This window comes from Mustela erminea, chromosome 11, assembly GCF_009829155.1.
Source record: "Mustela erminea isolate mMusErm1 chromosome 11, mMusErm1.Pri, whole genome shotgun sequence".
NCBI lineage: Eukaryota > Metazoa > Chordata > Mammalia > Carnivora > Mustelidae > Mustela > Mustela erminea.
In genome coordinates, this window is record NC_045624.1 from 45,626,177 (window position 1) to 45,639,793 (window position 13,617).

The window sequence follows — 13,617 nt, forward strand, 5'->3', positions numbered from 1 at the left end:
GGGTCGTCACCGAGGTGATCAGGGCTGAGGGTGAGAGAACCAGCATGAGGAGGGAATTGGCCCGTCGTGACCGACCGACTGCTTCAAACCGGGAGGGCAGAGCGGGGGCGCGCTCCCTAACGAGCACGAAACACCTGGGAACCACACATGCACCACCCGAAGATGAGGAAACCTGGTCAGGACCACGCGGCGCAGCCCCCAAAACAAACCCACGGGTCCTGACCCGCCTCCTATGCGTAAGAGCCCGCCCACCCGCCAATCGTACGGAGCCTTGAGCATGGGGGCGGGATAACAGAGGAGCATGGCCAATGAGGAATCGGCTCCCGGTCGCCACACGACGGAGTATTTCCGAGTCCTAACTGGAGAGCGAAGAGGAGGTGGCGGGCTTGGCCAATCAGAAGGGGAGACTCAACATTTGGGACCAGCAGCCAATCAGAAGACTGGTCGCAGCCGAATCGTCCGGCCCACGCTTCCCGCCTTTCCGCTAACTCCAGAGACAGCCGCTAGTCAGCCACGGGAGTTCGGACCGTCGCAGTCTTCTCAGAGTCGTACGGCCGACCCCGGGGCCGCGCGGGTGTCGGGCGGAACATGGCGAACTCGGGCTGTGAGGACCTCCGAGGCCAGGAGGAGGAGAGTTTTCTGTACTTCGCCTACGGTAGCAATCTGCTGACGGAGCGGATCCACCTCCGAAACCCGTCGGCCGCGTTCTGCTGCGTGGCCCGCCTGCAGGTCAGTGCTGCCCGCGCGCGGCCCCTGCAGCGGCGGGTCCACCCTGCGGACGTGGGGACAGGATTTCGAGAAGTCGCTTTCTCGGGGCCGGGGGAATGCGCCTCTTGCTGATAGCAGCACGTCGGGACTGTCTTCTCTGTCTGGCTTCTGCCCTCCTGGTCAAGCCCGCCCGGCAGCTGTGCGCCCCCGGGCCGCCCTGAGCCCCCTGAGGACTTTCCCCCGGGAGGCTCGTTCTGCCCCGACCTGGCCACCACTCTTGCCCACCGACTTAGAAGGGAGTCCGTTGCTCGCTCTCCTCCCTATCACACCTTCGCTGCAAGGCTTGTCAGCTGGAGTTCTGAAACTCCGTTCACCTGTTGCTCGCTCCTGACGGGAGAGGTCCTGAAAGCCGGCACCGTGTCGGGAGTCATAGTAAGGGCCGAGCGCAGTTAAGTCAGACCACTGGATGAACCATAACCCGCCTTGGTAAAAGTCATTGCTCTTCAGGGGCGCCTGGCCGGCTCGGTCGGAGGACCTTGTGACCCTTGGTCTCAGGCCCTGAGTTCGAGCCACACCTTGGGTATAGAGATTACTTAAATAAATAAAAACTTCAAAGTAATTGCTCTTCGGTACAATCCATTCATTCCTTTGGTAGGTTTTTTCCCTTGTAGGTACAGAAATGATAGAGTTAAGTGGGCTGCCTTGAGGACCTGACCAGGTCTATAGGGAGGACACCCCCCCCCCCCCAAATGATGTAGAAAACCTTTTGACATTGCTGAATTAGACAGACATGGTCTCTGCTGTCCTTACCAGGTTCTTAGTTGCAAGCAACAGAAAGTGGCTGATTTAAGCAGGAAATGAATGTGTTGAAAGGCTGTTAGAAGACTCACAGAATGACCACAGAACTGATAAACAGAGGCATAAAGGTGCCTGGCTGAGTCAGTGGGTGGAGCATCTCAGGGTTGTGAGTTCAAGCCCCACTTTGGATGTGGAGCCTACTTCAAAAATAAAACAAAAAACAGGCAGTCATAAAGGGAAGTACAGCAACCACAGCAGCCAATATCACAGACAGAACCAGCCTAGGAGGCCACTGGGGCATCACTGCTGAACTTGGTCAATATGGACACTTAAGTTGTGCATTACTGACCCTCCCTTCTCTGGACCTTGCCTGCTACTGTCAGTATACCCCTGCAGTTCCTGAAACCGGGATGTAGCCACCACCTACAGGGTGGAGTTTCTGCTGTTCTTGGGCACTAGCTTCTAATTCAGAGTCCCAGGTGGGTGTCCTGGTTGGCTAACTCTTGGTCACGTGCCCATGCCCTGACTGCAAGCAGAACTGGGAGAACCAACTGCTGGCATTTGAAGCCTCAGAAATGGGAGTTGGGGTCTAGCACTTTCTACCCCCAGACTCCTAAGGTAGGGAATTGCCCAACTGTAGAAAAGAAGTTCAGATGCTTATAGTTGGGACAAGTGGAAGAGCTATCAAGCAAATGGTTACTGAGGTTCAGATATGGTGAGTTTAAAAAGGAGACATGTTGGGGCGCCTAGGTGGCTCAGTGGGTTAAGCCTCTGCTTTCGGCTCAGGTCATGGTCTCAGGCTCCTGTGATCAAGCCCCACATCGGGCTCTCTGCTCCTCGGGGAGCCTGCTCCCCCCCCCCCCCCCCCCCGCCTGCCTCTCTGCCTTCTTGTGATCTCTGTCTGTCAAATGAATAAGTGAAATCTTTAAAAAAAAAAAAAGACATGTTGTTCCTTCCTCTCAGTTTTGCTGTGACCCTAAAACTGCTCTAAAAAAAAGTGAAGTCTTGGGGTGCCTGGGTAGCTTGGTTGTTAACCTTCTGCCTTCGGCCCAGGTCATTATCCCAGGATCCTGGGATCGAGCCTCATGTTGGGCTTCCTGCTCAGTGGGGGGCCTGCTTCTCCCTCTCCCACTCCCCCTGCTTGTGCGTGCTCACTGTCTCTCTCTCTCTCTCTGTGTCAGGTAAATAAATAAAATCTTTAAAAAAAAAAAAAAAAGAAGAAGTCTTTACCCCAAAAAAAGAGGAGATCTACAAGGTACTATGGGAATGTATGATTTGGGGTCCCGACTTAAGAGCTTAGTAAAGCTCTTCCTGAAAATAATGACTTTTAAGCTGAGACCTGAATGATTGGGCAGGGGGAGACAAAGAAAAGAGAAGGAGCAGCATGTACAAATGACCTCAGGAAAGAAGCTGGATCATCCAGCTGCTGAGGCTGGAGTTTAGTGTTGAGGAGGATATAGCTTGTCAACTAAAAAGGTAGTGAAGGACTGCGTGCTACTGGACCACAGAAGCCAAAAAAGACTGGTCTTTATCTTGAGAGCAATAAAAAGATCCATTGCAGAATATAAGCAAATGAAAAATTAGATTTACAACTTTGAAAGTTCATTCTGGTTGCTATGGAAAATGGGTTGGAAGGGAAGACAACAGTGGATGTGTGGAGCCCAGTTAGAAAGGTTTTGTAGTAATCCATGCTAAAGATAATGGCACCTTGAAATGGAGTGGTAGCAGTGGAGGGTAGATGGGTTGGGGAGGTATTTAGGAAATAATAAGGTTAGGCCTTGGTAACTGCTTGTGAAGGGAGGATGAGGTAACAGGGGTGACTAAGGTTTTTGGTGCAATAAGGTGGATGATGGTGATATTTGTAAAGAGAAGAGGAGAATCAGTTTTGGAGGGAAAATCAAGCTCAGCTTAAACATACTGAGTTCAGATGCTTGTTACACATCCAAGTGAGCAGAAAAACATTAGTGAGCATTTATTAAGTACTCACTGTGTGGTGGGTCCTGTTCTAAGCACTTTTGAAGTTTAGAAGAGAGATCTGGGTTGGATTAAAAGATGATTGGAATATTGGATGGTATTTGTAGTCATCGGAGGGGATAGATTGTCTTGAGCAAATTGCTGATGAACAAGAAAAGGGGCCTGAACTAAGCCCTTAGCAACTCTACCATTTAAACACCAGGTACGGTGGAGGAGTTATCAAAGGGAATTTAGATCAGGGGACAGTCTGAAAGTCAGGAAGGCAGATCAAGACAGGGTGGTTAACTATGGCAGAAGTAGGTGAAAAGTGGAGCAAGAGGAGGAATGAAAATGGTCTGTTGGATTTAGTAGTAGACAACCAGTACCTCATGTGGTTGTGACTTTTTAATCAGCTCTCATGATGTTCTGCCAGGGCTACGTGCTCCTAGAATATCCAATATACCAGTTGAATATACTGGTCACTCAGACCAACCTTTTTCCTGAAATGTCTGACATTTGAAGAAAATAAAAGTGACAGGGATAAAATATAAACCTTAGATTTAGAACCTAGTCCAACCTTTTTTATTTTATTATTAAGGAAACTAAGCTTTAGAAAGATGGAAAGAAATTTTCTATACCAAATGGCCAAGTAAGGGTTTTTTATCTTCCCCAGGATTCTCTCCTCTGATTACTCTATAGGGAAGAAGCTAAGCTAGAAATCTGGCTCTGTTACATATTCATTGAGAGACCTTAGGCAAGTTGCTTAATCTTTATAAGCCACAGTTTTTCTTGTTATTAAATGGGTATAATAAGGTTGACAGGATAAAAATGAGAGTTCACATAAAGCTCATAGTGCAGTTATAGAACCTAGTCATGTACTAGTGTTAGCTGCTTTAATATTTATTGTAGATATAATAGTATAATTCATGAATGTTAGATTAACGTTAGTAAATTTAAAAATCACCCTCAAAGGGTAGCTCCTTGGGGCGCCTGGGTGGCTCAGTGGGTTAAAGCCTCTGCCTTTGGCTCAGGTCCTTGTCCTGGCAGTCCTGGGATCAAGCCCTGCACTGGGCTCTCTGCTCAGCAGGGAGCCTGCTTCCCCTGACTCTCTGCCTACATGCGATCTCTGTCAAATAAATAAATAAAATCTTAAAAAAAAAAAAATCGTGGTTCCTTGAGGGCAAACATGGTGATATATGCTAGTAAGATATTCTTTACATACACAGAAGTAGATTAGGAGTTCCTGGGTGGCTCAGTCGTTAAGAATCTGCCTTGGGCTCATGGGCTCAGGTCATGATCCCAGGACCCTGGGATTGAGCCTGGCATTGGGCTCCTTGTTCCACAGGAAGACTTCTTTTCCCTCTCCCACTCCCCCTGCTTGTGTTCCCTCTCTCACTGACTCCCTGTCAAATAAAATTAATAAAATCTTAAAAAAAAAAAAAAAGTAGGTCATAACCCCCTATGAACCCCAGCTTCAACAATTTTGTGTATATACTGTGGATGCCTCTAAATTAAAATCCATGTGTATGTAGGTAGACTGCAAAGCAATTTTTAAAAATGAAAATACTTACATTAAGGCATTGGGATTACGGGCTTTTTAAAAACCTGTTTATGGATGCATATTATATATTCAATATACATTTCATTTTTAAAAATATGAAAAAATATAGTCCTTGAGATCTGGGTCGTTGTTTATCTTTGTATTTTTTACAGCTTCTTATTCAGAGAAGGAACTCAAAGTTTATGTCTTAACTGCATGGAGTTCAAGGTAAATTTTTTTATTTTGAAGAGGGAAATTTTGGTTCAAGTAGATATTGATCATATTTTTTGGTTTCCTTTGTAGGATTATAAGCTTGACTTTGGCAATTCCCAAGGCAAAACAAGTGAAACTTGGCATGGAGGTATAGCCACCATTTTTCAAAGTCCTGGCGATGAAGTATGGGGAGTAGTATGGAAAATGAACAAAAGCAATTTGAGTTCTCTGGATAAGTAGGTGGCTTCTAATTACAAGTTAAACAATAACTGATTCAGAAAGTGGATCATATTCAAAGATGTGTATATATATGTCTTTCAAAAACCCTATACTATATTCTTTACACTTCAGAGTTAACATAAAAGGTGCAATGTGCATATCCTGAGGAAAAAAAAAAACCTAGGGGTGCTTGACTGGCTCAGTCTGTAGAGCATGCAACTCTTGTTCTCAGGGTTGTGAGTTCAAGCCCCACACTGGGCATAGAGCCTACATTAAAAAAAAAAAAAAAATGCCTAGCAGGGTCCTATATTTCAGTTGAGATTTGGAGAATGTTTATAATCTCTTCTTTTTGTTCTTTCTTTTTAAAAAAATAATTAATTAATTTACTTGGCAGAGCTGGGGAGACAGTGAGAAAGGAAATACAAGCAGGGGAAGTGGGAGAGGGAGAAGCAGGCTTCCCACTGAGCAGGGAGCCCAATGCAGGGCTCGAGCCCAGGACCCTGGGATCATGACCTGAGCCGAAGGCAGATGCTTAACAATTGAGCCACCCAGGTGCCCCTATAATCTCTCCTATAAAAAACCGGAGTCTTTATTTTTGTTCTATTTTTATTTAAAAAATCTTTGTAGTTTCATATTGTGAAAAGGCATGAAGATGTTCATAATTGTTGCATCTTTCTGTTGGTTTCAAAAGCAGTTCAAGTTTTATTAGAGTCCGTTTTTAGAAAATAATTCTTTAAGGTAGCAGTTGAAAAACTAATAATTTATAAAAACTTTGACAACATATTAGAAATGTCTTGATGCTTTTTTTAACAGAACTCTCAAGATCTGTATATAAGAGCATGTATACAAAGAAAGTTGGCAGAAAAGAGTAGGGCTTGAGAACACATTATCTGATATGTCCCTGGTGAATGAGAGTGAGCCATTCTCTCTAATTATCTCCAGGTGGATATTCTCTTGTTGTCAGAACATACAGTCAGTTTTTTGTAGCCTAGAGAGCAATATTGAGGGGTACAAAGATTGAAATAACTATATTCAAGCATGGGTTTAAATAGGATAAATACTGAGATCTATTAGAAGTATAGAAATAATACTAAATCTGAGGCTTTCCAATTGAAATGCTAAGTTTACTTTTGACGTGGTAGTATTTATAATATGTTCTGCCATATCTCAAAATACATAGGGAGCAAGCACATCTATATATTGTTAAATTTTTAGCCCAGTAAACTAACTTGACTGAGTCAAATATGGTTAAAATTTGGCTGTTCTGGTTTCAGGCAAGAAGGGGTTAAAAGTGGAACATATGTCCCAATAGAAGTTAATGTTTATACTCAAGAAGGAAAAGAAATAACCTGTCGAAGTTATCAGATGAAAAACTATGAGAGTGCTCCCCCATCGCCCCAGTATAAAAAGGTAAGCAACTTACAAAGACTATTGGCGGTTCCTTTTTAATTTTCACTGAGCCAAACTAAAAAATACCTTGTTTTAAAAAGAATTAGTGTGCATTAAATTCTACATGAACACTTCAGTCTTTTTTGCCTGCCCTACCCCTTGATCACTTTAATCAAAGTGTTTTTAATGCAAAAATGATAGTTATTTACCTACCATGCAAATTGAAAAATGTTCAGATTTATTTGTAATGATAGACCCATGTTCCTAAAGCAGATTTTTTAAAAAGACTCTGGAAAACTGAATCATAATTCTAGATATGTGTTTTCTTTCCTCAAGTAGAAAATAACATGTGTGCATGCATTTTAGTGGATTTATTCTATACAGAGGTTTTTGTAATCATTTTTTCTCCACAAGAGAGTATTTCATAACACTAAGGTTCATTTTTATGGGGGAGAAATATATTTCCTATTGCTGAAATGTTTTCCATCCCTAAATAGAGGGAATAAAGTCATGCTGTCTTTCAAAGTCAGAGATACTACTCCCACAAGCATAGGAAAAGGATGTGGGATAGAAACCCCAACATCCCTTTTTAGAAATCCAAATTTAGGTACTTTGGAAGGCCTAATCAGGACATGGCACGTGGAGTGGATGACCCAGTTCCTGGGCCAAATTTGGAATTTTCTAGTATGGAGCCTAGAGGAATTAGCCTGGTATGGGTCTGGGAAGCACCACTGAGCACAGCTGCCATGTATTACCTCATTTCCCATCAGAGATAGAGTAGACTCCCAGGTTAAACTAAAACTTCTCCCTATAAACTTTACAGTTTTTTTAAAGAATGGTGTTTTTTTCTTACTAGATCATGCCAGTTCTCTACAATAAGTTTTTGTCTTACTATAAAAAAATTTTAAATTAGAATGACCAGAATAAAAAACACAAGAAATAACAAATGTTAGCGAGGATGTGGAGAAAAAGGAATCCTGATGTGATGCCGGTGGGAATGCAAGCTGGTGCAGCCACTGTGGAAAACAGTGTGGAGGAGCCTCAAAAAATTAAAAATAGAGCTACCTATGATGCAATAATCGCACTACTGGGTATTTGCCCAAAGAAAACGAACACATTAATTTGAAAAGATGTATGCATCCCTATGTTTACTGCAGCATTATATACAACAGCTAAGATATGGAAGCAGCCTAAGTGTCCATCCATAGTTGTGGCTAAATAAGACAAGGTGTGAGCGTATTTATATACACATACATACATGCAATGGAATATTATTCAGCCATAAAAAGAGAATGAGATCTTGCTATTGACAGCAACATGGATGGACCTAGAAGGTATCATGGTAAGTGAAATAAATCAGAAAGGCAAATACCATATGATTTCATTCATATGTGGAATCTATGAACAAATAAATGAACAGACAAAAAATACTTGACTCTTAAATACAGAGAAAAACTGGTGGTTATCAGAGGGAAGGTGAGTAGGAAGGATGAAGTAGGTGAAGGGGATTAAGACCACACTTACCATGATGAACACTGAGTAATGTAAAGAATTGTTAAATCATTATATTGTACACCTAAAACTAATATAACACTGTTAATTATACTTCAGTTTTTAAAAATATTTTAAACCATATTATTGAGTAAAATTGATACTCCATGAGAATGTATCATTTGGATTTGAAGATTCTGCACATTCATGCTCACCATGAGAGGAATGGCTGTCTCTATTTTGTTCTATAATTGTTTATTCTAGAGTTATCTGAAAGCTAACAGGTCATGCTTTGATACTGCACATAAAATTGTGGTATACTAATTATGTTCCTAATTAAAAGGTGTTTTTTGTTTATTTTAACCATTTTTAGGTAATTTGCCTGGGTGCAAAAGAAAATGGTTTGCCACTGGAGTATCAGAAGAAGTTAAATGCAATAGAACCAAATGACTACAAAGGAGAAGTCTCAGAAGAAATTGAAAACATTATCAAAAAGGGAGAAACAAAAGCTCATTAGGACATATTTTAGATAGAAATCTAAATTATAATAGAAAATACAGATACTCTCTGTATGTGCTAATATATTTTCAACATTTAGAAAAGAGATCTGAGGTATCTCTATGTTTAATATATTTTCAACAGTGCTCTGAAAGGATATCTTACTTAGGTGACTCCTTGTTTTCAGACTAAAAAGAAACTAGATTAGAAATTAGATAATTGAGGGGTGCCTAGGTGGCTCAGTTAAGCTTCTGTCTTCTGCTCAGGTCATGATCCCAGGGTCCTGGGATGGAACCCCACATTGGGCTCCTTGCTCAACGGAAAGCCTCCTTCTCCTTCTGCCTGCTGCTCTGCCCACTTGTGCATGCTCTCTCTCTCTCTGTGTCAAATAAATAAATAAAATCTTAATTAAAAAGAAAAGATAATTGAAAAGGAGGCCATGAGGCACTAGAATGCATAACCAATGGATGAGGATACTCCTTCCATGGGCACTTAAAGTTATTTTCAGGAGTGGAGTGTCTTCTTGTTCTGTGACAAAGGAGAGATTTGCAACTTAATGATCGTGCTGGTGAATTGCCCTGCTTTGGGATTTTTTTAAATCAGCATAAGAGCAAGCAAACTGCAAAGACAGTTGATAATAATTTTTTAAATTTAAAAATGGCATACTGTTCTTAGAGAAATAAATGTATTTGTGGTTTAACCTGTATTCCCTACTAAAGTACTGTCTATCACTTTCTTAGAGACTTCTGAGTCTGGTGTTGACTCTACACAGTCCGTACTAGAGCATTCTTGCACTGATGCTAGAACCAGATAGCCTTGGATCAGTTGTCAGTTCTACCAGATTCTAGCTGAGAGACCTTGGGTTTCCTGAGTTTGTGCCTCAGTTTGCTCATCTATAGAGTGAGGGCAGTTGAAACACCTATGTCTTGGGATTATTTTTGAGGAGTAAATACATGTAATAAGCTTAGAACAGAGCCTGGCACATAATAAGTATTAGAAATCACCAATGTTCTTATTGAAGATTTGAGTTTCTACAGAGCCATCCTTGGAACAGGATCTTAAAGTAGAAGAGTTATGATGGTGAGGGGAAAATGTTTTATGCTTTATGGAAGCTCCAGTTTTACTCTTGGCTTCTTAAATTTATTTCCTGAACAAATGAAGGAAAGAAGAGTCATGACTAAAACAGCACCAGTTATCAAAAAATCAGGTCTCTGGAATGCAGTGAGAATGCAGAGAGAAAACTGGGCTTTAGAAACAGGTTATTGGAATGAAGTGTGCTAGCTGCAGGAACATAAAGATTTGGTTTGTTCTCTTGGGAAAAATAACCAAAGAACTTTTCAGCTACAGCTGTTGAAGTGAGACTTAAGGTTGGATCATGTTTTATAGCTGTTACACCTTACTGTTCTCATGTACACCCTCTAATACCCTAGTTTTCTCCAGTTCCTAACTCCTTCCAAGAAGACCAAATTTGTCAGTACCCAGAACTCAGTTATGGTAAGATAGTGAGAAAAGCTCAGTTTTGATGTAAAAATAGAATAATATTCTCATAATCTATCTCACCCACCTAAAATGACAACTTTCATTGAGGAATTTAAAACACTAACAATAAAACCTTCATGTCTGGCCTTTTAATGAAAATCTGGTAGTCATGAGGAATACTGTTTCTCTAGTCATGTTTAAGGTAGTACTAACAAATGTCATATGCAAGGAATTTGCATTTCTACTGGGGATTTTAGCCCTATAACCATAATACAACCAACTGGATAAACTATAACAATTTTATGAAAAGCATTTCTGGGCTTGCAAGAAAATAAGGAAAATCTTCAAGATATAACCAGTCCCTTTCCCACAAAAAGAAAGAGATAAATTTCCTAGCACTGGTAACAAGTGACACCTACATCTTTGGGTACATATGCCAATAATAGCCCTGGAATTTGACTACTCACCCTTGAGCAATCCCACTGCAGGACAGGAAGACAACCTGAAAATTCTGTATGAAACGGACCCTTGAACAGAACTAAAATTGTCTCTAGTAAGCCTTGTAATTTTCAGCAGAGGCAAATGCAAATTCTCTCTGAAGAAAGCAATCCTAATTTAGATCCTCAGAATGTCCACCTGAAAATCCAAAAACTAATTATAGGGAAAATGGTACATCATAACAGAGAAAAAAAATCCCCAAGTTTTTGAGAATCTGAAATGATCAAAAACAGTATACAATAAGTACATATGGAGACTTTGACTTCTGGAAAGATGGAGTAGACCTACTCTTCCTTATTCCTTCTGTTAACTACAACTAAAATTCCCGAACATTATGTATAAAACAAGACTGAAAAGAGAGAAAAAGCAGACTAGCCGGGGACAAGACACAACATGGTACTGAATTCCCTGGGTTTTCTCTTGCCTCCTACATCTCAGACTTGTAGCTGAGGAAGCCAGCAATCTGAAAGCACCAATGAGCACAGAGAAGAAAAACCTACTCTGAAGTAAAAGGACTAGGAAATGGACACTTTAGCCAGACGAAACTTACAGAGAATAAGTGTTCTCCACCCAGATACCACAAAGAAAAATTATGGACCTTCCCCCCGCCGCTACATCTACCCATGCTAGGAAAGGTCAAGAGGGGAGCCTAGACTTTCAGCCTCATGAGGCTGTAGCAGGGCATCCTAACACTGTCTCCTGCCACAACTGTCAGTGCAGTGTCAGAACAGGCTGAGTAAGGAGCCACCCAACAGTAATCGGCCCTGGCTCTCCCCTGTTCCCCATAGTGTCAGTGGAAACCATGCAAGGACCCTGGGTTTAAGCTGCCCATCAGTTATTAACTTCCCCCTCTGCTGGGGTGGTGTCAGAGGTCAAGTCGTAAGACTTATATCACCAGCCAGTGGTAAAAATGTCACCCTTCCCTGTTATATCAGTGGACACCATATAGTGGGCAGTGATAAGGCTTTCCTACTCTTCTTAGGAACGGGGAAAATATCAGTGGAGACTTTCCGGGGGGGGGGTGTGGAACTCCCACCTACACCCAAGTTCCTTGGCAGTAGCTGAGTGGAAACCTGAACTTCTACCTCATTTAGTAATATCAAGGCAATGACCCTTGCTACCTTCTGCTGGAGTGGTTTCAGGTTAAGCTAAAGTAGATTTTAGTAGGATCCAGAGGCTTGTAATTTCCAGAATGTCCAGGTTTTAATTGAAAATCACTTAATTCCAAGATCCAGGAAGATCTCAAATGAGAAAAGATCATCAGTAGATGCCAAAATAATTAGATTATGTTAGGAGAAAGAAGCAGTGAACTGGAAGAAAGAACAATAAAAATTGTTCTATCTACCCGAGAAAAAACAGACTGGAAAAAAAAAAAAATTAACAGCCTCAAGGACCTGTGGGGCTATAATAGAAGATCTTACACTTGTGTCATGGGAGTCTCAGAAGGAGAGAAGAACTAGAGAAAAGGGGGAAAAAGGAGAAAGGGCAGGCTGAAAAAGTACCCAATGAAATAATGGTTTAAATATTCTAACTTTGGCAAAAGACAAACCTATAGATTCAAGAGGTAGAGTGAAGCCATGACAGTTTCATGTGGTTTAACCTAACACACCTAACTCCCAGGTTTGTGGGTGGAATTAGCAATAGAATACATAAAGTGCCCAGCACAGTGCCTGGTATACAGCTCTTGCCTAGTAAGCTGTAGTTAATGTTAGGAGGAGGAACTGAGTGAACCCCAAACAAGCCCAAAGAAATCCACACCAGACACTTTATAGTCAAACTTGTAAAATCCAATGACAAAAGTTCTTGAGAGTAGCGAATGAGAGATGACATTTCACGTGATTGCAGGAGAAACAATTCAAGTGACACCAGATTTCTCATCAGAAACCATGAAAGTCAAAAGAAAGTGGCACATTTTTCAAGTGCTTAAAGAAAACTTTCAAATCAAACTTCAGTGGAAATAGCCTGTGAGACTAAAGGGGAAAATCAAGACATTCTCAGATGAAAGAAAACTAGAAAAGTTTATTGCTAGCAGACCTCCCCTAAAGGAATGGCTGAAGAAAGTTTTCTAGACAGAAAGGAAGAAATAAAGGAACTGGAACATCAGAAAGGAAAACATCACATGGTAAGCAAATACATGATAAATACAATAGACTCTCCTCCTGAGTTTCTGAAATAACGGTTGAAGCAAAAATTATAACATTGTGTTTCTAAATATATGTAGAAGTAATATTTAATTATAAAAGGATTGGTAAAAATGATGACACCAATAGACTAAAAAATTATATGTATATATTGTAATAGCTAAAGAAACAGCTTAAGAAAGCTATATGAAAAAATACACTTAAAAAAACTATTGAGGGGTGCCTGGGTGGCTCAGTCAGTTAAGCATCCAACTCTTGATTTCAGCTCAGGTCATGATCTTAGGATTGTGAGATCAAGGCCCACTTTGGGCTCCATGCTAGGTAGAAGGGAGGGGGTTAGAGGGTCGGGTGAGCCCTGTGATAGGTATTAAGGAGGGCACATATTGCATGGAGCACTGGGTGTTATACATAATGAATCATGGAATGCTACATCAAAAACTAATGATGTATGAGGCGCCTGGGTGGTTCAGTGGGTTAAGCCTCTGCCTTCGGCTCAGGTCATGATCTCGGGGTCCTGGGATCGAGCCCCACCTAGGGCTCTCTGCTCAGCAGGGAGCCTGCTCCCCCCACAACCTGCCTGCCTTTCTGCCTACTTGTGATCTCTCTCTGTCAAATAAATTAAAACAAAACAAAACTAATGATATACTATATGGTGACTAACAACATAATAAAAAAATAAAAATAAATACT

At 41.4% G+C, this 13,617-nt stretch overlaps 1 protein-coding gene across 3 annotated transcripts; it reads left to right on the forward strand.

Annotated features, from left to right (window-relative positions):
* The first annotated feature begins 435 nt into the window (after positions 1 to 435).
* GGCT (gamma-glutamylcyclotransferase) lies at positions 436 to 9,545 on the forward strand. Of its 3 annotated transcripts, none has more exons than XM_032304057.1 (4): positions 436 to 729; positions 5,303 to 5,448; positions 6,706 to 6,841; positions 7,978 to 8,089. In XM_032304057.1, exons 1-4 carry the CDS (start codon positions 589 to 591, stop codon positions 8,026 to 8,028), a joined length of 474 nt encoding a protein of 157 aa, XP_032159948.1. In that variant the 5' UTR covers positions 436 to 588; the 3' UTR covers positions 8,029 to 8,089. The 3 variants fall into 3 exon arrangements, with proteins under 3 accessions (XP_032159948.1, XP_032159949.1, XP_032159947.1); XM_032304056.1 differs by lacking the exon at positions 7,978 to 8,089 and adding an exon at positions 8,685 to 9,545 and having other exon boundaries at positions 438 to 729; XM_032304058.1 differs by lacking the exon at positions 7,978 to 8,089 and having other exon boundaries at positions 5,303 to 5,360; positions 6,706 to 6,812.
* Positions 9,546 to 13,617: the final 4,072 nt, after the last annotated feature.